Source organism: Trachypithecus francoisi, unplaced genomic scaffold (assembly GCF_009764315.1).
Source record: "Trachypithecus francoisi isolate TF-2019V2 unplaced genomic scaffold, Tfra_2.0 Lachesis_group7, whole genome shotgun sequence".
In the NCBI taxonomy this organism is placed as follows: domain Eukaryota; kingdom Metazoa; phylum Chordata; class Mammalia; order Primates; family Cercopithecidae; genus Trachypithecus; species Trachypithecus francoisi.
Genome location: NW_022681472.1, coordinates 57,510,293 through 57,537,917, shown reverse-complemented (window position 1 = coordinate 57,537,917; position 27,625 = coordinate 57,510,293). Strand labels below are relative to the sequence as shown.

At 42.0% G+C, this 27,625-nt stretch overlaps 1 protein-coding gene across 1 annotated transcript in view; it reads right to left on the bottom strand.

Annotated features, from left to right (window-relative positions):
• The window catches only part of GRHL2 (grainyhead like transcription factor 2), a 199,707-nt gene that overhangs the window by 79,167 nt on the left and 92,915 nt on the right, over positions 1–27,625 (bottom strand). The window contains exons 6-8 of the mRNA XM_033203375.1: positions 27,420–27,576; positions 23,743–23,854; positions 1,980–2,074 (exon numbers count right to left, since the gene is read on the bottom strand). Coding sequence (XP_033059266.1) covers positions 1,980–2,074; positions 23,743–23,854; positions 27,420–27,576 — 364 coding nt within the window. The remainder of the gene's footprint in view (positions 1–1,979; positions 2,075–23,742; positions 23,855–27,419; positions 27,577–27,625) is intronic.

Here is a 27,625-nt window from a genome sequence, read left to right as displayed (position 1 = left end):
CAGCGGCATGATCATGGTTCATTGCAGCCTTTACTGCCTGGGCTTGAGCAATCCTCCCACCTCTGCCTCCTGAGTAGCTAGGACTTCAGGTGCATGCCACCCTGCCCAGCTAATTTTTATTTTTTATTTTGTAGACATGGGGTCTCCCTACTTTATCCAGGTTACTCTTGAACTTCTGGCCTCAAGGATCCTCCCATCTTGGCCTCCCAAAGCGCTGGGATTACAGGCATCAGCCACCATGCCTGGTCCTTTAACACTGATAAGACACTTCCAGCTACATGACCCCATTTTCTTTCCAGGGACTCTGACATAGGCCCTGCCTCTCCCTGGTCACACTGTTGCTCAGTTACTGTTTCCCAGGCCTCCCTCCCCAGAGCACTGGATCATCCATCATGCTTTATGCCCTCAGCATGATGCTGGCTGTAGCAGAGACATTTGGAAATCTGTGTGTTTGTCTGCATGTCAGAACCGAGGCCCAGAGAGGTCAGATAACTTGCTCAGGATGGCTCAGTGGCCATCCTAGTCCTGTGCCATTACACAGACTGCCTCTTACTGATCAGGTCCGGCAGTCTAGCCTCTGAGAGAAGAGGGAACGATGAGAAAGGGCAAGCATTGGCTGGAATAAGGAGGCACTAGGCAGGAATGTGGGAAAGGTACAGATAGCCCTGAGCACAGGAGCACAGTGTTCTCAGGACAGGGGAGGGGCAGGGAGAATGGGCCTCAAGTAGCCGAGGAGATTAACAAAGTGCCAAAAGCACATGGCTTGGGCAGGAAACTTTAAATGAAGGAGGAGTGGACCTTAGAGACACATTTGCCTACACTTCTGTGTGGGACCAATCTCGCACCCCATGGCAAGGCCTGCTTCCTTTCTGGGAGGCACTGAGAATGAGCCACAGAAACTTCTCCAGGCTGTACAGGCACTCGATCACCATTTGCCCATTTGGGCTGCCTTTCTCAGGCCTATTCTACATTGTTTTATACTTGAGTGAAATGAGACACTGGGCAATTCTTCTTCTGTAGCTGTGCCTGCAAACTCCCAACCCATTTCCTTTCTCACCCAGCCTTCCCCCTGCTCTCAGACAATAAAGCATTGACCAGAGCAGTGTACATTGACCTTTTCATTTGCTTGAAGACAAACTCTTCTAACACCCTCCTAGATGGTCCAGAACTAAACCAAAAAACAAGCTTAGGTTTCATCTGGCACCTTCCCATGAGTGCAAAATAAGAATCAAGGATCAGAAGCGAAGGAACACAGAAAGGAGGGTGGGCATAGCAGAACAGTTTGGGGTTTTCATAAAATCAAAGAGACTCGTGGCCGTTTGGATAAAAGCCTTCTTTTATCCAAACTGGTGCAATAGTGGACGTCTCTTCTCAGGGCTCACATCACCACAGATTTTGCCTTTGTACTTCTTAAACCATGTGGGCACCACGAAAAACAGAAAACGGTTAGTTAAGCAGCCAACATTAAACAAGTGGCTGAAGGTCGCACTGGTGGCCACACCTCTGTGAGTAGAGCTCAGGGACCTGCAGCCTGCTTCTTGTATTCCATCCTTCAACCAGCTTAAGCCTGGAAGGGCTATGGGGTCAGCGGTCTGCCCAGAAGCTTACCTACGAACACATCAGCTCTGAGCTCCTCCCTGTGTCTGGAGGAGGCTGCACGGAGAGGCCTTTGGGGAAATCTGCACTGCAGAGAGAAAAGGTTTCCTGGCCTCAACTTCCCAGCTCCAAGTGCTAAAATGAAGCCTGGGGCCTGAAGGATTTGGGTGGGACATGCAACTTGGCTCATTACATTCTACAGGAAGCCACAGAGGAGCATGCTCCCTTTTCTCCCTTACCCTCCACAAAGGCAAAAGATGAAAGGTTCATTTTCTTTTCAATAGGAGGCTACCGATAGAGGCTTTTAAAAAAGAATAAACTGCAGAGGATGGGCACGTTATTAGGAGGTATGAACAATGAATCAATGCTATTTTGTCACTCACCTTCGCCTCTTCATTCACGTCCCAGGTAAAGGAAACAGCATTATATGCAATCTCTTCGATGTTTCCAATCGTATTAAAGCTCTCCTTGTAATCGGCTGTAACATTCAAAAAAAGAAGCTTTTAAAGCAGTAAGAGTGACTCAGTGACATGTACTGAACCATCATTTTCCAATGGGTAAATTTAAACTTTGCTTATTTTTCTAGCTATCTCCATGCTAACAGTTAAGGATTGGTGCTCACTTATGTTCTTTTACTAATACTTACTCTGTAAGAATGTAAGCATGTTCCTCTATTAAAAGAGTAAAACTAAGCAAACCAATGTTCTTAGCTAATTTGTTCATTAGTTTCATGTTTTACTAGTTTTATAAAATTATTAAGGTTTTCTCTTTTCTCCCAAGCCCCATGTCACCTACCCACTCTCCCTCCTGCTCACTTTTCTGCCACTTAATTTTGCTAGAAGTACCAGGGTACTCCACACAGAATTTTTGGTAGAACAGAATATTCTGTTCATCAGCCAGGCAGTGTCATCAGGACTTCAGTTAAAAAAAAAAAAAAAATTTCAGGAGACCACAGTAAAGTTGTTTTAAAATTTCTTTTTGGGGCCGGGTGTGGTGGCTCACATCTGTAATCCCAGAACTTTGGGAGGCCGAGGTGGGAGGATCACCTGAGGTCAGGAGTTTGAGACCAGCCTGGCTAACATGGTGAAACCCTGTCTCTACTAAAAATACAAAAATTAGCCGGGCATGGTGGCACATGCCTGTAATCCTAGCTACTTAGGAGGCTGAGGCACAAGAATCGCTTGATTCTCGTGCCTGGAAGGCGGGGGTTGCAGTGAGCCAAGATCGTGCCACTGCACTCCAGCCTGGGTGACAGAGTGAGACTCCATCTCAAAAAAATTCTTTTTGGATTTAGCTATGGAGAGTTGAGTTAATCATACTTAGTTCACTGTCAACACTGGTCTATTCAAGGCCCTCTCTTATTTTACGACTTTATTTGGTTACTATATATTTCTTTTTCTTCCTATTATCCTTCCCACGAATGCAATAGCTATAAATGTGTTAATATATATTCTTGTGGAATATATTGGTTTGATTTGCCTGTGTACATAGCTTTAATTATCATAAATTCTGTTGTTCTATGACTAAAGTTGCCAGATTGGGCAAATATTTGGGATATACTTATCTTCAAAATGTATTCATTATTTATAAGAAATTCAAATTTAACCGGCACCCTGTATTTTATCTGGCAATCCACACTATAGACCTTTTCAGATCTAACCTTACTGCTAGTTGCATGCCTGTTTCTAACTGTGGCTGCAGGGACTGTCGATCACAGTTTACTTATCCCCCATCCCAGAGATGGACCCTTCAGTTGTCTCTGCTCTCTGGTACAGACAACTCTGTGATAAAAATTCATATTCTGGGAGCTGAACTGATGGCTGATCACATAAAAAGCTCCTAAATGTGCTCTTCAGGACAGCCCTCCAGACTCAGTCTCCAGGATGGATGAGCCAGTGCAGCCTCCCACCAGAACTCTATTTCCCTCTTTCTCCCTACTTTCTTGCCAATCTGATGAGCACAAGGCAGCATTCCACTGACAATATATTCACACTTCTTCTACCGCTTTTAAGTTCAAGCATCTCTTCTCACACAGGATAGCCAACCAGGTGTCTCCTTACGGAGACTGCTTACTAATGTCCTTTGCCGTGCTTCTGTGGTTTCCCCCATGGAAATTTTAAAGCCAAACTACATGTTTACATTTTAAATAAAGCACACACTTCAATATAAAAGCATGTGTGGCCACCACAGGAGAGTCAGAGATCATGAACAAATAAGAAAAATATTTAAAAGCAACCACAATCTTCTCGTCCACAAATAACCAACTATAAACAGATCTGTGGTACACTTTATCCTTCCTATCTTTCTCTCTGCTTCCCTTTCTCAAAAATATGTAAATATATTATACAATACTATAACAGTTATTTCTTAATGTATTTATTTTTGCCTAACACATCATCAGTATCTTCCCATGCCAATAAACTGGTGTAAAATTACTTTTAATGGCCAAATACCACTAAATTGAATTATGTACCATGACTTTATTTTGCTTGTCTCGGCCAGATGATGTCCAATACTTTTCTATTTCAAATAATGTTTTATTTAACTATCTTTACAGCTAAAAATGCATACATGCTTAATTGTATTTCATTAATATATATTCTTAGAAGTGAAAATAGCAGGTCAAAGGGAAAAAAATGTAAGGCGTTTAATTCATTTTGTCGAAGTGTTCCTGCAAAAGCGGAAACAGTTCATGTTCACAGCAACAGCGCATGTGTTGTTGTTTCCTCAAAATCTTTCTTTCCAAATTGATATGCAAAACATGGTGACTCATTAATTTAATTTGTAATTTATTGATTGCAAAAGAGGTTGAACCATCTTTCATTTTGTTTTTGACTCTCTGTCTTTTTTTCTCTGTTTTATTTATTTATTTATTTATTTTTATTTATTTATTTTTGAGACAGAGTCTCACTCTGTCACCCAGGCTGGAGTGCAGTGGTGTGATCTCGGCTCACTCCAAGAGCTGCCTCCCGGGTCCAAGTGATTCTCCTGCCTCAGCCTCCCGAGTGGCTGGGACTACAGGCACCTGCCACCACGCCTGGCTACTTTTTTGTATTTTTAGTAGAGACGGGGTTTCACCGTGTTAGCCAGGATGACCTCGATCTCCTGACCTCGTGATCCACCCGCCTTGGCCTCCCAAAGTGCTGGGATTACAGGCGTGAGCCATGGCACGCGGCCCTTCTCTTTGTTTTAAAAATGTATTTATTTATTGCAACACTTCCTGTTCTGTCCTCTGTGCATTTTTTCCTTAGGGTATTCAGTTTTCTTACTGATTTTGAAATAAATAGTTAAAGCTAAAAGAGAAAACAAAAAGCAAAGAAAAACAATTTTATATCTTTCAAATTTAGAACAAGGTTATACGACTATACTTGGGATGATTTTAAATATAAACCTGTGCTTCCAGCAGGCCAGCCAAACTCTTCAAATTTTGAAAAGAAAAGAAGACCATTGAATTCAGATCAACTGAAGTCCTTGATTCTTTATAGCTAATTATTCTAAAAGACAGTCTTGCAACTTTGAAGTTTTAAATACACATTTAAAAATAAGCAGCTTTTAGGTGAATTATAAAAAAGAAAGCAAATGTTATATCTAGAAATAAAGACAAACCAAGAAAATTTGGTCAAACATGTATCCTAGCTCTCGAGTTACAACATTATAAGGTTTTATTTCCCATAGCGTCTCCACATAAAAAATGTCTTCCATAAAAAGCGTATTAGCTCAAATAAGGAAAGAATTTCAAAAACAAATGCGATATAGATACAAATAAAATACTCTAATCTTGTTCAAGGTCCCTGTCAGTTTCTATCACCTTCACTTAATCAACAAATGTATTGAGGAAATATTTACTATGAGCCCTCTATGTGCCAGGCAGTGTCATCATGCTTGAGAAACAGCAAGAAACAAAACTAGGTCCCTGATCTTTTGGCTCTTTCAGTCTCAGAGACAGAATATAAAAAAGTATATAGATAAATAAATGAACAAGACGATTATCCTTACTCTGTTTTTTATGCCCAAAGCAAAAGGATAGTAAGACTACTTTTTATTGGGTGGTTCCATTACCTTGTATATGTCCTTCATGGCATGTACAAGTATTTTATTTATTAGTTTACTATTTATCACCAGCATTTTTCATTAGTTGTATATGTTATATGAGGGCAAGGAACTTATCTTAAATACTGCTGCTTTCTCAGTGCTTAATATCATACTCATAGGATGTGCTCCATAAGGTTGTTCAGTGAACAAATGGACGGATCCTTAGGCATTCTAAACAAGAAAGATAACTAAGAGACTAATGTCATGTACTCCTCTCCAGCCTTATACCATACAAGAAATGTCTGCTCATCTCTACCCTTTGTGTTCAGTCTCTACAGGTGGTACAACAGCTTTGCTCCCACTTCATGACCGTCAAAGTCTTCCAAGAGACTAAATAGCTGGTGCAAACCGATGTGACTTCGTCCACATGCATAGTTGTCCGACAAATAAAATGCTAATAGTTGTGCCTCCGGTTTCTGAAAGCTGGGTAAATGTCCTTTGGTGAGTGTTGTATGCTTAAGAGTTTATGGCCCACGGTAGGAATGGAAACTCAGTGACCTGGTGCTGAGCCTTCCTCAACTTATTTTCTCAAGAAAGTTTCTCAAACCCAAATGTTGTCAATATTGACAGCTACAGTCAGGAAAAGGCATAGTCATGAGCTGCTGTGCCGGTTTCCTTGAGCTGTCATCACTAATTACCATAAACGTGGTGGCTTTGAACAACAGGAATATTTCTGCTCACAGTTCCAGAGGCCAGGAGTTTGAAATCAAGCTGTGCCATGCCAGCAGTGTGTCACTCCAATCTCTGCTTCTGTCTTCACATGGCCTTCTCATCTGTGTCTCTGCATCTGTTCCCCATTCTCTCTCTCTCTCTCTCTCTCTTTATTTTATTTATTTATTTATTTTGATACAGACTCTTGCTCTTATTGCCCAGGCTGGAATGCAATGGCTCATTGCAGTCTCTGCCTCCCGGGTTCAAGTGATTCTTCTGCTTCAGCCTCCCCAGCAGCTGGCATTACAGGCACCTGCCACCATGCCTGGCTAATTTTTTTTGACATTTTTAGTAGAGATGAGGTTTCACCATGTTGGCCAGGCTGGTCTTGAACTCCTGACCTCAGGTGATCCGCCTGCCTCAGTCTCCCAAAGTACTGGGATTACAGGTGTGAGCCACCGTGCCCGGACTGTTCCCCCTTCTCTTCTAAGGATTTGTCATTGGATGTAGGGCCCACCTTAATCCAGAGTGATCTCATCTTGAGATCCCTAATCACAATCTGCAAACGTCTTTTTCCCAAATAAGGTCATATTTTCAGGTTCTGGGAGTTAGTACGAGGACATATCATTTTCGAGGGTCCCTCTCAACCTCCTACATCTGGGATTCCTTCCTGTGATTAGAACTCATGTGACCTGAGTGAATGGCTTCTTTTTGCAATGATAGTTACCATAGCTAAAAAATAATCATCCCTCTTTAAACGAATTATAAAACACATCATTGTGAACATATTGAATTTCAAATGGACTTTTTTTTACCCTAAAGAAAGTGACAAGGCAACATAAAAACTACAGATTTTAAATACTAGTTTGTAAACACAATACTAACATCTACCTCGCGAGGATAAGTGAAAAAACAGGAAAATGACTTAATATTTTCCAAAACAGGCAAGATGCAACAATATTATTATTGGTTGAAACAGGTTTTAGAAAATTATACTGGCTGGGCGTGGTGGCTCACTCCTATAATCCTAACACTTTGGGAGGCTGAGACAGGCAGATCACCTGAGGTCAGGAGTTCAAGACCAGCCTGGCCAACATGGTGAAACTCCATCTCTACTAAAATACACAAATTAGCCAGGCGTGGTGATGGGTGCCTGTAATCCCAGCTACTCTAAAGGCTGAGGCAGGAGAATCACTGGAACCCGGGAGGCGCAGGTTGCAGCGAGCTGAGGTCACGCCATTGCACTCCAGCTTGGGCAACAGAGACTCCATCTCAACAACAACAACAACAAAAAGAATAAAACCATGGGGAGAAAAAAATGGGAGTCTTTCTAATAAAATAAGAGTGAACTTGATCTCATTGTTAATGTCATATGCTGCCAGTGATACAGCCACAATGTTTAGGGTCCTCTCTAAGGCTGTGTGTGTCCTTGGAATCTCAGAGTGAAGTGTATGGGAACACACGGAAATTCTCTAGGGACCTGCTAGCATCCTCCCAAAGCAGAACAAGTGTTTCCAAATTCCCATGGCTGACAGGCTTGAGTGGATATTCTATAACGGTGCTTCTCAAATGTTGCAGGGCACCAGAATCACCTGGAGGGCTTTGGTAAAATGCAGATTCTCTGTCCACTCTCAGAGATTCCAATTCCATAGGTCTAGAATGTGGCCAAGAAGTTGCATTTCTAGCAAGCTCTCAGGTAGAGCTGATGTGGCTGGTCTGGGGACCACACTTAATACTGTTCTATGGAAAATGGAAATACCAAAATAATTAAAAGGAGCAATTTCATTATTGGATTATTTTGGTGCATTTGGTTCATTCCACACAATATTAGAAAGTGCTATATTTGGCCAGGCATGGTGGCTCGCGCCTGTAATCCCAGCAACTTGGGAGGCCAAGGCGGGCGGATTACGAGGTCAGGAGTTCGAGACCAGCCTGACCAATGTGGTGAAACCCTGTCTCTGCTGAAAATACAAAAATTAGCTGGGTGCGGTGGTGCGCACCTGTAATCCCAGTTACTCAGGAGGCTGAGGCAGGAGAATTGCTTGAACCCGGGAGACAGAGGCTGCAGTGAGCCTAGATTGTGCCATTGTACTCCAGCCTGGTGACAGAGCAAGACTCTGTCTCAAAAAAAACAAACAAAAAAAGTGCTATATCTGTCATTAAGGTCCTATGTCAACTATCAATGAAGTCCATGTGAGAGTTTCTCTTCGCTTCTCAGATTTCCCTTCTTAGGAGGACTAAATACCAATATGGGAGGACAGGCAGTTACCTGCACAGTAAGATTCAAGCACCACCTGCTTCAGGATGTCTTCTTATTCTTATGCCTGGAAGCTCATCCTGAAACACTCCATCCTTTGGATAAAGATATTGTCATCTCCTGGCATTAAAATGCAAATGCTCTTAGGATAATACCTGCCACAGAGAACTTACAAGCTCGTGCCAAGTCTATGTGAAGCTTTTATCACCTCTGCTAATCCTGGCAACCACTCTATGAAGTAGGAATCAGCATCTTCCTCCCACAGAGAAGTTAAGCTGTTTGTGGAAAATCATGTAGCTGGTAACAAGCCAACCTGAGATTTGAATCCGGGTCTGCTTGATGCCAAAGGCCACACTTTTAACCACTGCCCATATTCGTCTTGCAAATTCAACAATACATTGTCAGCAGATATTGGGATCACAGTATGTCCTACAATGGCTACTAGTTTGTTGGGAAGCACTAAAGGAGTGTAAGCTTGATGAGGCAAAGAGACTGGACATTTTGGGATCATTGCAAATTCCTTGACAAGGACAAGGTTGGGGTGCTTCAGTAGAGGGGAGACAAACAAGAAAGTATCTCCATATACTGCAAGCACTGTGAAGACTGAAAGAAAAATTCCAAAGTTAGCCTTTCTAAGAAAACAAGAAGTGTCTGTGTTGGGGAAATGATGATAAACTTTGCAGTGCTTCAGCAAAGGGCTGCTGAGGATGTGTGAAAGTGCAATGCTTTGTGTTTGTGTTTCTGGCAAGTTATATTTGGCACAGAAATTCTGGGATCCAATTCTAGTTGAATTGTTATGGTGAATCTTTTTGTTATCTTTTCTATTTTTTATCTTTTGCATATAATCACTGGCCTATTAATAGGTTTTTAAATTCGGACTTCTGGAGGCTGAGCTTTCTTCAGACTGATCGTAGGTGCAAGTGTGATTCTGGAAACCCCGTCAAAGGCAGTGTTAATTCCTCCACCTTAATTAAGCTTCACACGCTTGGTAAATTATAACTACCCCTTCTAATTATTTTTGTATATATTGTTGGAGATTAAAAGGAGTGGCATAATTAATATAAAGATTGCTTCTCTTCTGAAAGGTGCGGATTCTGTCTGGACTAGTGAAATAATGAAGCTGGAATGCTGAAAATGGCTCTGGGCACGATTGCTGACTCAAGGTACATATACCACGGCCTAATAAGATGCTTTTAACGAAAGCTGAGAGCTCGACATAGTTTATATATTTGGGGTCCTGATGCTTACAAGTCTATTTACAGGGTGGCAATCGAGGCATAAAGAGAAAGGACATGGTGGTGGAGACACAGACCTGAATTTAATTTTCCATCCTTCTTCCCACCAAGCCCTGAGACCTCCAGTGAGTTAACTCAACTTCTCTGAACTTGAAATTTCCTCCTCTACAAAATAGAGACAATAGCTAAGAGAACTGGGCCCTGCTAGTCTTATAGTGGAGGGTGGGACCAATACTGGTCTCCACTTTGCACCTCCCACCTGTCCTCAAACATCCACTTCTCCCTGTCTGCAGTGCCCAATAGGATCGGCTCAAACTCAGGAAACAGAAGAGGGTCATTCCAGGAGCATTTGCGCTGACTTGAAACAGGCAGAATAAATGAACCCTAGTCTAAATAGATTCTGAGATTTTTTTTTTCTCTTTTCAAAATCAAAGCAGTGGCTTCTTAAAACCTGAATGACTCACAAGAACTCACTTATGAGTTCATTATTTTCTTCATAATGCTTTACAGAGTCAGAGGTGACCTGACTGAGTTTCCTTAAGTGTGTTGACACTAGAGCTGATTTTTAGAGGCACTAAAGTATTTCCATCATTGAAATACTGGCCCATGAGCAAATAATAATAATGGCCACCATTTTTTGAGAGCCCTGTGCTAAACATATATATTTCACAAGTATTACCTCAGACAGCTTTGCTTGGTAGCTTTTTATTGTTATTATTCCTACGTCATAGGATAGGAAACAGGTAAGCATGTAAGTACTCCCCCATCCCCCACAGTCAGTTTGTAAGAGGCGAAGCTGGGATTAGAACTTATGAAATTCATCTACATACATGCCAGAGGCCTTTGACTTCTCTGCTACAAATGAGCACCTTTCCACACAAAATCCAGGGCAATTACATCTGAAATTATGGAAACATATGGGACCAGCATAGAGTGACTCCTCTATTAATATATTATTAAAGGCATAATTATTAATAATATCGTTACTATTTACTCTCTATGGCTTAGTATAATGCCCTCACAGATAACATTTGTGTTTCTTAGAACTTTCCTTTTAGGCTACATCTAATATTTTACTTGGGTTTGATTCACCCTCCTGTTTGTGGAGAAGGAATTATACAGACAGTGTTATAGCTTTCAAGTTGTACTGACCAGAAGCACAGAGTATGAACATTTTACATTGTAACCCATTACTATGTTCTGTGTATGCTAGTATTTTTTATTCTATATGATTTCATTTTTTAAGAATGTTGGGCCGGGCGCGGTGGCTCAAGCCTGTAATCCCAGCACTTTGGGAGGCCGAGACGGGCGGATCACGAGGTCAGGAGATCGAGACCATCCTGGCTAACACGGTGAAACCCCGTCTCTACTAAAAAAATACAAAAAACTAGCCGGGCGAGGTGGCAGGCGCCTGTAGTCCCAGCTACTCGGGAGGCTGAGGCAGGAGAATGGCGTAAACCCGGGAAGCGGAGCTTGCAGTGAGCTGAGATCCGGCCACTGCACTCCAGCCTGGGCGACAGAGCGAGACTCCGTCTCAAAAAAAAAAAAAAAAAAAAAAGAATGTTGGTCTTGGGCCGGGCGCGGTGGCTCAAGCCTGTAATCCCAGCACTTTGGGAGGCCGAGACGGGTGGATCACGAGGTCAGGAGATGGAGACCATCTTGGCCAACAGAGGAGGAAATTTAGTAGAGATGGTGAAACCCCGTCTCTACTAAAAAAATACAAAAAACTAGCCGGGCGAGGTGGCGGGGGTCTGTAGTCCCAGCTACTCGGGAGGCTGAGGCAGGAGAATGCCTTAAACCCGGGAGGCGGAGCTTGCAGTGAGCTGAGATCGCGCCACTGCACGCCAGCCTGGGCGGAAGAGGGAGACTCCATCTCAAAAAAAAAAAAAAAAAAAGGAATGTTGGTCTTGACTAGCAAACTTGATTTCAAACTGACAATAGGTCATATCCTGTACGTAGACACACATAAATACACATGCACGTGTGCCCATGTTTGCACCACAGCACATAGCTCCAGATTTAGTAACTCAGACAGGCTTCACATTCAGCTCCTTTCATTAGTCCATGTGGCTCAGGGAGATTTAACTATAACCATTTTATCTCTGTCCACAAATTTAATTTGTAAATCACACAAAAGTACCTGGCAGTTTCTGACAGTTTTCTGAATGAATGAAAGTGCACACCGTGCTTTGGTAAGTAAGACGCTTGTAACACTGCATGAACTACTCAAGCATATGCCGGTTTTCTATTCTTCATGCTGTTGTCTAATATACTGACACTCTTTTTTTTTTTTTTTTTTTTTTTTTTTGAGGTGGAGTCTCGCTCTGTCGCCCAGGCTGGAGTGCAGTGGCGCAATCTCGGCTCACTGCAAGCTCCGCCTCCCGGGTTCACGCCATTCTCCTGCCTCAGCCTCCCAAGTAGCTGGGACTACAGGCGCCCGCCACCTCGCCCGGCTAGTTTTTTTTTTTTTGTATTTTTAGTAGAGACGGGGTTTCACCATGTTAGCCAGGATGGTCTCGATCTCCTGACCTCGTGATCCGCCCGTCTCGGCCTCCCAAAGTGCTGGGATTACAGGCTTGAGCCACCGCGCCCGGCCTATACTGACACTCTTGAAAGTATATGAGGGGACAAGAAGTTATAGGCATGTAGGATTAGAAGTTACTGCCCAAAGTGGTTAATCAGCAGTAATCATCCCAGCAAACAGGGCCCCTTCTCCCACAAAGCTCTCTAATCTTTTCCCGCCCCAGATGATACCTCCAGAAACTATAACACTTGGTTACACCAACTCTAATTTATAAAACGAAACTGAACTCTTTCTGAAATGGTGGTATTTTATATTATTGGCAAGCGTCTCAAGAATGTCTGTTCTGTAAGATTCCACAGCCTCATTCTAGTGTCTAACAACCCTCAGTGTGAGAAAAAATTTTCAAACACTTATAGTTGTACTTCAGAGTTGCAGACTGAATAGATTCAAACACTAGAAATAACTTTTTGGTAATTGGTAATGCAGAACAAAGACTACAAATCTTCAAGTGGATTATCTTTCACTAAATTTAAACTACAAGCCCAATTACTTGAGCAACTCAAAATATAGTAAGATAAATGTTCATTATCAAGCTTCCCACTTACCCCTGACTGCCCAAGTCACAGACACAGAATGAGTTAAGTGACTTAGGAAGGTAAACCTCTTACCTGTGTTAAGCCAGTGGGAAGTGGCTCATGGACTATTCTAGTTTGTTGCAGGAATGATTTTTGCATTAACTGCTACTTGAATGACTCACGTTGCTAGTCCTGTGTACTTTTACTTATTTTTCATCAATGCTGAAATTGTTAGAGATTTTGATATTACGTCAAAATAGGAATTTGAATTCTCCTAAGGAGGGAAACTGCTGTTGCTATTACAGTTTACCGTTGTAATGCTGACCCCAGATGGTGGGTGTGAGTGGACTTGAGTCCACAGCAACCTTTGGAGAACTACATGACCTCACTAAGCTGGCTGCCTTATCTGTGAAATGGAGGCACTACAGCACCTATAGCACAGGATTGTTGAACAATGACGAGACTCTCATTTATTAAGCACTCAATTATTTCAACACATGTCTTTTCAAAAGCAGAGAAACTAGTGGTGGTCCACATTCCTGAAGCCTGTTCAAAGAGTTTTCTTCAGATTAGCTTTACCTTATTTTGGCTTCTACAACCTCAAAGAGTTTAATTTAATTTTGAAAAAACTTGGCAAGTTTCAGGTTTTGTAAACAAGGAAGAAAAACTTTAAATTTGCCTAATTTCACATTTGTGGATGTTACAAAGACATACATTTGTTTCTATTGAAGGCCACAGGGGCAGAAACTTCTAGCAAATGCTAGAGGGTGGCTGAATAGACCAGCTCTGTAGTTTTGCTCATGAAACATATGAGTCTCATGAACTATCTAATTGTATCTCTAGGATTTTGTGTGTGTGTGTATGTCATTTTTAAGCCAATCCAATAAACTGAAAACTATAATACTATGAGAGTGCTTGAAGTTTCCTTAAATGCACATCTGAAGAAAAGAAAATGAGGTTCCAAACAAACAACATGAAATCAAAAGTATAAATTCCACGCTGGAGATGAAAGAATGATGTTACAACTATGGATATAGCAAAAGTCCCATCAGTTAGGGGAAAAACAACTCAACGTCTAGTAAATGTGTATAAAAAATGACAGGAAATATAGCATTGTATAGTACTAAACACAATAGGTCTATCAGTGGTTTCAGTTATCTGTGCGTGTGAGTATGTGTGTGTGTGTTGATTTTGAAATCTCATCATCTAAACCAGTATCTCTATAGGACAGCTTTACCCTGTCATTAAAACAGACCCTCAGAGGGCTCTTCAAGTATTGTCTGCTTTTATCTTCTCTGTAACATTCCTTCTGGTTAACCACTCATAGCTTTAACATTTCCAGGAGTAGGAGAAATATCAGAAAAGGCTTATTAAACGATAATATGCTGGAACCAGAAAAACTGAGTTCCGAGGAGCAGTGAAGAAAAATGATGAAGGGACACATTTGTTGTAAGTTTTAATTACACATCTAGCTACTTTTTAAAAAAAAAAAGTTTGCCTTTCAACAATTTTCCACGTTTGTTTCAGGAAAACAGAAATAATTTCTAGTTAAGTTTAAAAGGAGACATTTATCCTTGTTTATGAGTGTATATATATATATATTATGTTTGTAGGCTAGCAATTAAGTCTCAGAGGTATTGAAGTTACATCAAAATGTTTATAGTACAATAAAATATATTTAAATATAAGAAATGGAAGAACTAAAGGCATAGTCTTCTAGTATCAGAAAAATACTACCAAAAATGATTCTTTCAGCATGAAAGAGGAGAGTCCAACCCCAGTCAGATTTCTCAGTGAGCCAGGCACATGCCTGCTTACTGTCACTGTCACCTAGATGCACAAAACCACACATGGCAGTGTGCTCATCGATTATGCAACATTGGTTAAGCATCTGTTCTCTGCCAGGTTCTCTACCAGCTGCTAAGCATACAAAGATTTAAGGTTAAAAAAATCCTCTCTTCATTCAAAGAGTTCAGCGTCTAGTAGGATGAATAAATGAATGAATGAATGAACCAAGTGAAACCCTGCCAAGTGCTATTGTTTAGATCTAAAGCAAAGCCCGCAGGGGGAGCAGCTGACTTTACCTGGGAAGATTAGGAAAATCTTACGGGAAAAAGGTCTCAAGGTGTGAGATGTCTTCCAGGTGAAGAAGTGAGGGAGGGCTATTCTAGGCAAGGAGAACCCCAGAGAAGGGTCAAACAAGAGGTTGGAAATAAGTAGGAAAAAATAGTGAAGGGTGAAAAGAGATCTGTCATTTCAAAATATTAAGAAAAGACAGATTACGCTGGATTGAGAAATGAGTGATAGTTTAAGATGTCGGGCAGGAAGCACAGGCTCCTCTTTTAAGAAACATGGGTGGAAGGAAAGAGGAGAGCTCAGCAATAGCTTGAAAGGGAGTCTGCAGGGATTAGGGGCTGGAGCTGGGGATAGGATCCTGAGCCTTCCCTGGAGGGAACCAGAGGGAGCCCGAGGACCACCCCTATCACACACACAGCAGAAGGGATTTTCCCCAGAGATGCTGGCCTCAACAGAATGAGTTTCCAGGATTCATCCTGAGACAGTTATCCAGTAAGTGAAAACCCACAGTGGCTCAATTATGATCGAAAATTATTTTCTGCCTAAACAAATATTAAACTTTAGAGAACACTTGCATTTACCGTGTTTTAAGTTAATTAAGCTTCACAGCCTACCACACTTTTATCACAGAAACGTTTCTAATCAAGGTTGAGATGAAAAGGAGTTTTCCGTAACTGCAGCTTTAGCACGTCTCTAGAAAACAGAGCATGTCTTACACTGCACATGAACTCGTGATAACAGCAAGGGCAGATGCAACAGAGAAGGATCTGGACCTGCAAGTGAGGCCGTTGCTGGCCCACACCCCAGAGTCCCCCTCGCATCTGGTCCTGGGGAGGACGTGAGGATGGAGCTTGCTCTTCTGACTGAGCTCTAACTACAGCCTGAATTCTCACCAGCCCTTGGATTTTGTTTTTTTAATTTGGGAGCTCTCAAGAGGTTTGGTTAGGTTTGTAACCAAATTTACTTTTCATAACTATTCAGAAGTATGGAAACAGCCTAGAAAAACATCAAAAAATGAAATTCTATTTACTTGAGTTATTTTTAAGGGAGGGAAGACCTACATTTTCCAGACTGTAGGGAGACAGCAAATCTGTATAATTTGGGGGAAAGGACAGCCCTCCAGAGAGCCAGAGAACTAAACTAGATGGGATGGTGGGAAGCCTTGCTGAAGAGAGTTGGGAGTTGCTGGTGCCCTTGCATCCCAGGCCTGTTGGGGCCACAAATTCACACTACCTGACCACCTGGCCACCTGGCCACCTGGACACTTGGCTACCTGACCACCTGGCTATCTGGCCACCTGACCACCTGACCACCTGTCTGCCTGGTCACCCAGCTACCTGACCACCTGGCTACCTGACCACCTAGCCACCTGACCACTTGGCCACCTGGCCACTTGATCACCTTACCACCTGACCACCTAGCCACCTGGCTACCTGACCTCCCAACAATTGGACATCACCTCTTCCCACACACCACCTTAAATCTCCACCCTCCCACTTTTCTGCATAGCTCTCAACAGTAGCCAAGCCCAGGACTGGCTATAAAAACTGAGAGAGCATGCTTATAGGGCACATTCAAAGCCAGCTTCCTCTAAAAAACTCAAAGAAAAAAACTCTTTGTTTTTTTAACAGTTAAAATAAAACTGTCCTTTAGTTTTAATTATGATTCCTGTTTGAAAGTGGAGCATGACTCCGGATTAAAAAGAGCTTCTGGACCTTAACAGGACAGCCATGCTGAATCATTCACAGAGGTCAACTAAAGTCTGTGATCAAGAGTCTTTTGAGAGGCTTCCTTTACCCTTAAAGAGAACTATGGAGAATCAAAAGTGAAGAATGTTTTCATTTCATTTTGAGAGCTTAAGTTTTCAAAAAAGCGTGACCTTATTATAAAACTACTTTCAACAGAATGCAATTTAAACACTAACTCTTAAGAAATAGATTTGTATTAGGACACAGACGAAAATCCTATAATCACATGCTAATAACTGAAATTGTACTCTAATTGCCTGCTAATTACCATGGAAATCTACAGGATTAATATTAACAATGTAACTAATAAATCCTGATACAGGAAAGATTACTGCAAACCAACATTAAAGACAGACACTGAAAAAAGGGCATACAGTTTATTTCACAATTAACTACAACCTTGTATCAATAATGCTTACACTGGATGTGACTATAAAGTAATGATGTTTATTTGGATGTGTTTATGGAATCAGGCTCATTACATCACAACCTGTACTGCCCATTCTGAAAGCATAAGAACTGTTACATGCATTATTTTGGAACATCTGCACCAGAAAGTAGTAAAGGAATTCTTAGTTCTCTTCCGTAGGGAGAAGTTATATATGAATGTGCTACCAATTAACTGTTGTAGCTTCTGGCTTTCACTCTCTGAAGTTAATGTTGGTTGTTGAACCTCCTCTTCTAATTTCCCTTCCCTGTTTGAAAGATAACAAATAGAAAAATATGCCTTCCAGAGAATGTGGTTTTGAAATTATCCACTATTTGAGGAGATTTGATTGATACCTCGTCCAGTTAACGTTTTTATTTGTGATCCATTTTAAAGATTTTTTAAATGGCTCACACACTGTGCAAAACAGGGTAACTCCACGGTGCAAATAAGTCCTGGGAAACTCCCAGACTATTCTGTGTGTAGACGGTGCCTCAAAATCAACACGCCCCTGGCTGAACTCAGTATCTGGCCAACCTCCATTCCCCCAACACTTGGCCATGCTGCTCCTTCTGTCTCCCCTGCCTCTGGGGAGGACATCCAACCATTTAGCAAAGCTGCACTTTTCTTCATAATCTTTTTCTTCCCCTGTATCCCCCACAGCCAATCAGTCATCAAGGCTCTATCAGCTCTACAGTTTGTCTCTCAGTCCTGGGTTAATTTTGTATTTCCCCTTTGCAATTCATGCCTCCAATCCCAGTCTTCCGCCTGGCTATTGCTGGTCTTCTATTGCCAGTCCATCCCTCACTGCATCCATCCCACATGCTGGCTCAGAATTACCTCCCTAAAACACAGATATTCCATTACAAACCTGCCAAAAATCCCCAATGGTTATCCAAAGCCTCCAATATCAAGCACTGCAACTCATTCCAGAAAAAGTTCATTTTATCACAGTATTCTATTTGACTATTACTTCTGCACATTCTCTACTGTCTGTCCTTATTAAAGTTCTGGGAGGACTGATGTGCAAATGTAACACAGCCACTTGGATGAATGGCAATTTGCAGGTATAATTTCTATTATTACCCTCTCTTACACATCTTGGATCTCTAAAATCTTCTTCATTCAACAACAGAAAAACATGGCTAAACAAGATATTCATGTTAAACCTCAGTATAAAAAAGTATAAATACATACACATACACACACACACACACACACACACACACTTGAATATCTCCCCAACAAAACTGTAAAACAAGACTTTGCAGAGCCAAGATACTGTTAAAGCAACAAAGAGCAAGAAACTCTGAGCTCCACTTCTGGCTTAGTGACGTTCATCTGCAAACACGGTGAGATGGGTGATCGCAAAAGAACTCAAATAGCATTTCCTAACATTCTACCCGCAGCTCTGAGGTTTGCCACCAGGACTGAGGTGTCAAGAATCAATGAACCTCTAACACTCAGAGCCTTCTGGGTCTGTGGACCCCTAGAATCCTCCCTGGGCTCAGTCAGCCTCCACTGGGGACCCAGGGCTTCAGCCTGTGACACATAAAAACAGCTTAACCAGGGTTTCTTTTAGAGTTTGAGACCAGAAAATTCCATCTATGCTTCATCTCCCTGCCATTCTAAGATCCCCTTAAAAAATGTAAGCCTTTCCACAGCCCCATGTACTTTCTTCCTTCACCCTACTCTCTGCATGGGTCAAATCAACTAGCAGTCTCACTAGCATGCATGAGAGTATCCACCCTTCCCACCTTGGCTAATAGCGTCATCAGACTTTATTAAATAATTTGTCAGTCCCTTTTTTTTTTTTTTTTTTGAAACAGAGTCTTGCTCTGTTGCCCAGGGTGGAGTGCAGTGGTGTGATCTGGGCTCACTGCAACCTCTACCTCTTGGATTCAAGGGTTTCTTCTGCCTCAGTCTCCTGAGTAACTGGGATTGTAGGTGCCTGCCACCATGCCCGGCTAATTTTTGTATTTTTAGTAGAGATGGGATTTCACCATGTGGGCCAGGCTGGTCTGGAACTTTTCGCCTCAGGTGATCTGGCCACCGCGGCCTCCCAAAGTGCTGGAATTAGAGGCGTGAGCCACCACACCCGGCCTCAGTCCCACTTTTGTTTGTCTTGATTACCGTACCTATGAATGTGCTATTGCACGACTTGCAGCACCCTTCCCTACCTTTTTGACCTCGCATGCCCCAGTTATCCTTTCAGGTGAGTCTCAGAAACTTCTCTGGGAAGCGCTCTTCTATGCTGCCACTTACCACGTGGTATCTCAGCTAGTCATCTTCTTGCCCCTAGTCTTGAGCAGTTTGAGTACAGGGCTCTGCCTTAATTACATTTGTGTTGCCAGTGCCTAACAAAGGGTCTGGCACATAGTAGGTATTCAGTAAACTTTTGCAGAATGAATGTGGAATAACTATGCTTTTCCTGAAACCGGTGTTAACTAATATGGGGCCATTCCTAACTCCATGTCTTCTTTTAAAGGGGCTTTCTCACTCAGAGGAAATCAAACTGCAAATTTAATTTAAGTGGTTATTCCACACAGGAGGTATAACTGATACAGGAATGCTCCTGGGACTGCAGAATGTAAACTTATTTATGACCTTGAATAATTGTTGTTATTCAAGGAGCTCACAAGAATGAACTTGTGAGACTTAGAGGACTTTGCTTATGTGTTTTGAAAAAAAAAAAAAAAGAAAAGCAGCAGAATCCACTTGGGCCTAGGTTTGTTTGGTTTACTTATATCAAGTTAGAGCTTATTGCTAATGTTTTCTTCCCCTGCCCCCAACTCCTGCCAAACAGTTTATGACCCAATGTACAAGAACCACATATCAAACTGGCTTCCACCAGTGTCAGAACCAGCAGGAGCCAAGAGGTCCACCACTCAGACTGCAAAACATCCTCCACATCTGGAGAGGAAGGCACAGACCAAAGAATCAGGACGTCTGTAAATCAGCCACTCTCCATGTAGACGGCCTAGTGGATGCCAAGAACTGGCTAGAGGCTGGAATACAAAGGCAGTATATGGTGGAGAGAGGGCTTCAAATAATTGTTTGTTTTTTTTTAAATGGCAGGGTGCAGTGGCTCATACCTGTAATCCCAGCACTTTGGGAGGCCGAGACGGGCAGATCACGAGGTCAGGAAATCGAGACCATCCTGGCTAACACTGTGAAACCTCATCTCTACTAAAAATACAAAAAATTAGCTGGGTATGGTGGCATGTGCCTGTAGCCCCAGCTACTCGAGAGGCTGAGGCAGGAGAATCGCTTGAACCAGGGAGTCGGAGGTTGCAGTGAGCAGAGATTGTGCCACTGCACTCCAGCCTGGGCAACAGAGTGAGATTCCGTCTCAAAAATAAATAAATAAGTAAACAAATAAATAAAATAAATAAAAATAAAAAATGGTGCACATTTTGGCATTCTTGGGTTTCTATCCCACCTACATACCACTTATCACATGTGTGACCTTGCATAAAATTCTTCCCTCTTAGCATCTCGGCTTTTAAACAAGAAAATGGGTTATTTTGGCCAGGTGCGGTGGCTCTCGCCTGTAATCCCAGCACTTTGGGAGGCCAAGGCAGGCAGATCCCTTGAGGTCACCCTGGCTGGGAAGAGTGACGGGGAGGGCGGGATGAAGAGAGGTTGGTTAATGGTTACAAACACAGTTAGATAGCAGGAATAAGTTCCAGCATTCAACAGCAGAGCTGTGTGACTATAGTTAGCAATAATTTATTGTATATTTCAAAATAGCTAGAAGAGAAGATTTGAGATATTCTGAACACAAATAAATGGTAAATGCTTGAGACGATGGATATCCTAAATGCCCTGATTTGATCATTGCATATTGTATGCCTGTAGCAAAATATCACAGGTATTCCACAAGTATGTATAATTATTATGTATCAATTTAAAAATAATAACCCTTGCTTTAGCTAACGGGCCCTCATCTTGGTCTCTAACTCCAGCTTCAGGGTCACTGCCTGGCTGACTTGGTTGGATCTGCAGACCACAGATGCTGGTGGAGATTTGGGAACTGCGACTTTTGAGCCCTGAGTTTAACCTCCAGCTTCACGGAGGTTTCGAAAAAGAAATGCATCAAATAATTCCGGATACTTCTTTTTTTATTTTATTGTTTAGGCCATTAGTAGGTTCCTAACCAAAATTGGTAAATGTATGGCCCACCTACTCTCTGCCTTCCTTCACCCTGTGCAGGCACTGATAACCTTCCATGATACTCCTAGTGGAGACAAGGGGTGACCTCAGAAACTTTCTCAACATCACACTCCAGAGTTAAAGCAGATGATGGTGCAACAGTCAGACATATGTGCCAGGACACCATTGGCGCTCCTTTACATGGGAAATGGTGTTTACAACCCACTGGCAGAGAAATGCATGATTTGATTTTTTTAATCTAGCAGAAGAATGAATTAAATGAGATTTTTGCATATTTTCTCACTCTATGTGAGCAGATGTCAAGTTGAAGTTGGGGTAGAGACTGTGCTCAGAAAATACATGTCTCATTGAAGCTAACTGATGGATTTAATGCCTTGTTCTCAGGTTGTAAGCAAGTAACCCAGCTACCCATGAAGTAAATGTCACAAATCTCAGAGACAAAGCATGTGTGTGTCTATGGGGACACACGTGTATACAGAAAGAAAAGTCTGAAGGCAGGCAAGAGATGATAAAGAAGAGAAGATTTGAAGATTTGAAGATCTGAGAAACCATTCTAGTCTCAGAAAAGTAAACCCTGTAACGATATCAAAGTTGGATCAACAGGTATGCCAGTAAAATGCTTTTATTATTTGCCTTATTTGGACCCACTCCATATTTCTCTTTAATTGCTCCTTTCATTTTCTTTGGTAATAATTATAAGGCTAACTTTTTAAATAAAATAAAATTGTTCCTCTGCTCTATGCAGATTTAACTAAACAGGTTAAGGCAAGTATCCCCAACCCCCGTCCTAGTCACCAGGTCTTGGTTTAGTTTATCAACCCAGGTCAGGAAGACAGATCTTATCCCGGTTGTTGCACTAATTATCTGAGGGAGAGTCGTGTGATATAGGCCAGTGAGCCTTCCTAGGCCCCAGTTTCCTTGTTTATTCGATAAATATGTTTGACTAGTTAATATAATAGGTGTATGTGTGTGATGCAGGGGTGAGGGGTGGCTTAACTATTTTGTAAGAAAAACCAGTAACTAGTTCCAATATCTTCTACGGTGAGTCTCTGACCCTATCCTAGTCACTAAACTCTGCCATTGTGGTCAAGGAGTCCTAGCCAGGGTGAAATGGAAGATCTGAAAAGTCCTCATTGCAGTGTGTAAGAAATCAAAGTAATCGTCCTTTGCAAGGCTCAGTAATACCTTTTCATACCCAACATGATGGGAACCTTCACTTAGCCCACACTCATTTGGACTGCAGCATCTTAGTCAGCAAAATGGAGTAATAAAGTCTACAAATGAGAAATGACTTACTGCTTATGGAAACAGTCTTAAAATTATTTGGAAACACATACATTACTGTCTGTTTTTAAGTAATTTTTGGAGCCTTTAAGATCTATTCCCTGACTTCCCCTGCTTTGCTCTGCATCTCAGAGGTTGATTCTGCAAACTGCACTTTCCAGGTTAATGTGCCCTCTGACTCTGAGTTAAATTCTGCCAATGGGAGGCACTGGCAGGAGATCAGGAGGCAGAGAGAAGCCAGGACAGTTCTTCTCCTCCCTCTTGGCATTGAGAATGTCTCTGGCAGCGATTCTGCTGTGCTTTCATCTCCCATTGGAAAGCAGCTCTCTCTGTGGTCCCAGCTCCTGCTGGGTGGCTCCTCCAACACCCACCTCCTCCTCCCTTTGATTCTTCAGCCCTGCAGGTAATAGCTGAGTTGTCTCATTGTGCCTTCAGCCTCTCCAACCTTGGCAATGAACTCATGCCCAGTGAATTACTGGGCATGGGTGTTGCCTTCCAGACTGAACCCCGAGTGATGTGCCATCCAGGGGGCTGCTGGTCTGTACAGAACAGACCTCATGTTTAGGGGTATACAGACTCCTGGCAGATTCACTTCTTCTTTAAACGGTTCACTTGCCTGACCACCTAGCATTGCATACACTAGGAGTGTGTTGAAATGGAAAAAACACTGGACAGGGAACTAGAAACTCACTGCGTAGTCACGTGACCTTTGCCAAATGCCTTTAGGGTCACATGAGCTTGAGTTTATTTATGTCACGGGGATAAGAGTTCATCTGACCTGCTGACTGCCTATTAGGTTCAAATGGAGAGGCCATGAAAACACGTTTTAGGAATTGAAATGGTCATTGCAAATCTAAATATATGACTATGATTTTATGAGACACAGTTGACTTTCATAGAATAGAAAATGCTTTGCTCTCGGCTTAGCCTGATTTTGGTTACTCAGTCTGATCTGCACTGAATGTCCTGATGTAGACTCGTGCCTGGCACATCACAAGAGCTCTGTGGCTCCAGCTGTGATTACTGCGCCGGGCTCCCCTTGGCATCGAGACAACATGTCAGTTTATCGAGGATTATACAGGGAAGTCAAGGTCAACTTACCAATGTCAAGGACCCTCTGCTTCGCCGTATGCTGCCGAGAGTGCCAGTATTTCCAGTACTTGAGCTGTTCATCTCTGTTTTTGTCTTCACTGAAGACCACCATCACCACACTCTGCAGAGGGGAGAATCGTGGAGCTTACTTTTTGTTCAGTGCCTCTGTTGCCTCAGTCTCCAGTTCTGGAAGTTCTACCAGAGGTGTTTTTGTGTCATGTTGCTTTTCTGGCTTTAGAAAAGCCCAGACAAGCTTGGTTGTATGGTCTGTTTTGTTATAAAATGGACCTACTCAAAAAATGATTGAAAAATAAGAACAGCATGAAGGAAAAAAAAAAAAAAAGAGTCCTACATCAGTTTTACCAGGAGGTTATAAACAACCAGATCAACCAATTATCAGCAAATGTATCATTTTGTGAGGTCAACAGAAACCCACCCAAATTTTTTTTTCTTGCATTGGAAACAAGCATTCTTTTGAAATTTTTACTCCTTAAACATAAAATGTGATGCCATTTGTAAAGAAGCAAACATCTGTTTGTGGTCTAATGAAGTGCCTCAGGCTGGAATATCAAAATTAATGAGAAAAATACCAAGGAAATGAGGAAGATGCTAAAAGACAAATTCGTACTGGTGAACATAGATCTAAACTACAGATATTTCATACACCGAAAAACACAAGAGCAACTATGATATCTATTTAAATCTAATGTGAATGTACTTTAAAAATGAGCTTGAGAAACTAATTATATCTTGCAGAAATAAGAATTCAAAACTCTTTTCAGTTCTAAATTATAAACAGCCTCATTAAACTAAATACACATTAATTCACCGTCACTTATGAAATGGAGACAGTACCAAAAACAACCCTCTTCCAAATAAAACCCTTTAATTACAGTATCAGGAATACTCCTCCTCTCACTGCACATCCAAAACACTTCTTAGGCACCTTCCTACTATTCCAGAAAAATATTTCATGGACTTTCATTCCTTAAGAACTTCTTAGGGCTGGGCCCGGTAACTCATGCCTATAATCCCAATACTTTGGGAAACTGAGGTGGGAAGATCTCTTAAGCCCAGAAATTCAAGACCAGTCTGGGGAACATAGTGAGACCCTGTCTCTGCAATAAAATAAAATAAAATAAAAAGCCAGGCATGGTGGTGCACATCTGAAGTCCCAGCTACTTGGGAGGCTGAGACAGGAGGATCCATTTGAGCCTGGGAGGTTGAGGCTTCAATGAGTAGTGATCATGCCACTGTACTCTAGCCTGGGTGACAAAGCAAGACCCTGTCTCGAAAACCAAAACCAAAACAACCTTCTCCTTTGTAGCAGTTTACACATTGGTAGTAATTTACTTATTTACAATTATTCAGCCAATGGCAATGTCTTCCCAATTAACATCAAACTTAGCAAGGATTGAAACAGTGTCTGCCATTCACTCTGGCACCTGACGAATAATAGACAGTAAATACATGCTGGTGGCTGGCTGTCACTTCGAAATCTGGCTCTTGCCTAAAGTATGTGTAAACAATTTTTACACAAGAAAGCAGATGTTTGTTAGGAAAACGGTATAGAAATATGTATCCATATTGTTTCAAATTCACAAGCAGTGTGATCTTCAAAGGCACTGGATACATGACAACAAAGAAAAACCATTCTCTGTGCTGGTGCAACTATGAGCTCAGCCAGCTTTTCATTCTACCCTCTGCCACGCCTCAAACTTTTCCATTTATGTGTAAAAGCTTACTGCGTGGCTTCCTGGTATTTATTTCTGTCTGAAAATAACAATAACATTTAAAGTAATATTTTTTCTGGCAAGTGTCTAAATTAGCATAAATAATGAAATATTCTTGGTATGGAAATTTATTTCTTCAATGATAAAGAAAAAAGCAGCTTGCAACTGTTGTTACCACGCCCTACACGCTTTGACTTGGAATGAAACACTGTTCTCAGAAATAAATGCTGGTAGGTTACAAACACATTTCTCCTTCCTGCCCCAGAGCTGGGGAGTAAGAAAGAGCCACTCTGAGAGGTGCCAACTTAGTCTCCAAGGGTGGAGGTTGAAGTCCTTACAAAAAAGGGGAGACTCTTCATTTCAGCCAAAATGGAACATAAAGAAATAAAATTTTCTTATTAAATTATTTTCATGATTTCAGCAAAGTAGAATTCTTGGGAAAGTCCCTGTACTCCAAACTCTTGTCGTGACCTTAGAATACTAACCACCCACCATTTTTTTCCAGGTTGATGATAATGGTGTTAAGAGCGTGTATATGAGTTATACTAACACTTGGAATTTATAAGGCTTAAAAAAAAAGCAAATTTATTCAGCGTCTTCTTACCAGATGCTCATATACGAGAGGGGGAGGATGTAATTTATAGGAAATATATCCAGAGAGAAATATATCCAGGCTAACATTTGCCTGCCTTCAGCCCTCCATGCTGCTTAACACAGTGCAACCTCATGGTAAAGAGAGTTGGGTTCAGGAGTCTGATGGCCTGGGGTGGATCCTGGTTCCCTTGCCTTTTAGCTATGTAATCTTGGCCAGTTACTAGCTTCTGAAACTTTATCACCCAGTTTCCTTATCTGTAATATCATAAAAACAATAGTGCCTTTTTCATAGGGTTGTTGTCAGTTTCAATGAGTTACTAGACAGATGGTACCTAATACAATACCTGGCGCTTGAAGATAATAAATATAAATTGTTATTTTATGACTCTTGCTATTATTATTATGATGGCATATTCTCTACCGCAGTCTTGACTACAGCGTTAGAACTTACTAATTCTCCTGATGGGCACACAACTTTCTCACTGCAGTGAGCTCAGCCTTGTGTGGAACCTGTGCCCCACCTGCACTGGGGGGTGTGCCCGAGTTGTGGCACTGTAGGCACACCATGTGCTCCTTTCTTAAGTGTTCTGAAGCGGTTAGGAGAAGGGAGCTGTGACTAAAATAAGGTGGGCTGGGCACCATGGACACAACAGCATAAATCATTTTACAACAGATCAGGAAAGTCCTTCCACCTCTTTTCAGAGCTGTGCTATCATTTTCATTTTCAGTAGAGAAGGATTACCGGGCCTCTCCCTTCTTGGCAGTAGCAAGTACGCCAGAAGCTGGCAGGCTTCCAGAGAAGGGAGAGCCAGTTGCATTTCCCACAAGTAGAACTAACACTCATGAATCTGCAAATTCCCCTAAGTGACTCCTGGTGGGGATCGTACCTCGTCTCTGGAACCCTGAGAAAGCACTGGGCTGCAGAAGGCTTTGAAACCAAGTTCCACCGGGCCCAGGGATTCAGAGTGAACTGCATTTTCCTTTACAGAATAGAACACAGCTCTTTCTCACCCACAGAGGGGTTCTGACTTACAGCTACTTACTTGAAAAATTATGATCAATTGATTGAAAACAACCACAATGAGGAAGCACATAAGCAGTGAGTGAAGCGGGAAAATTCCTCGGATACAGTCAGACAGCATGTTCCAACCACGTCCCTTCCCTGAGGTTTACTGGTTACTGATTACAATGATAAACTACGAGCCAGCAAGTGCTCTTGCCCCAACCCTCTGACATTCGTTCTAGAATTATTTATGTTGAAGGTTTTATCTTTTTTCCCATGCCATTCCACAAGGCTGTGAGGTAGCCATTCCATTCACTGGATTCCTTTGTACTTTATCTGAGAAATGTGGCCCCTACCCTGACTTTGCTGATGGGATGTCGGAAGCATTTGTTGTCTCCGGTCTCACTGAGTGTTATGGCATAGAACTGTCCCTTGTTGAGGTAGGTCATGGGGCCCTCCCCCTGCTTCTGACGGAGAGATTTGGTGGCTTCCAGGGTGTACTGAAACGTGCCACTGTGAAAGAAAACAAACAGCGGTCAGATCCACTCACTTGGACATTTCT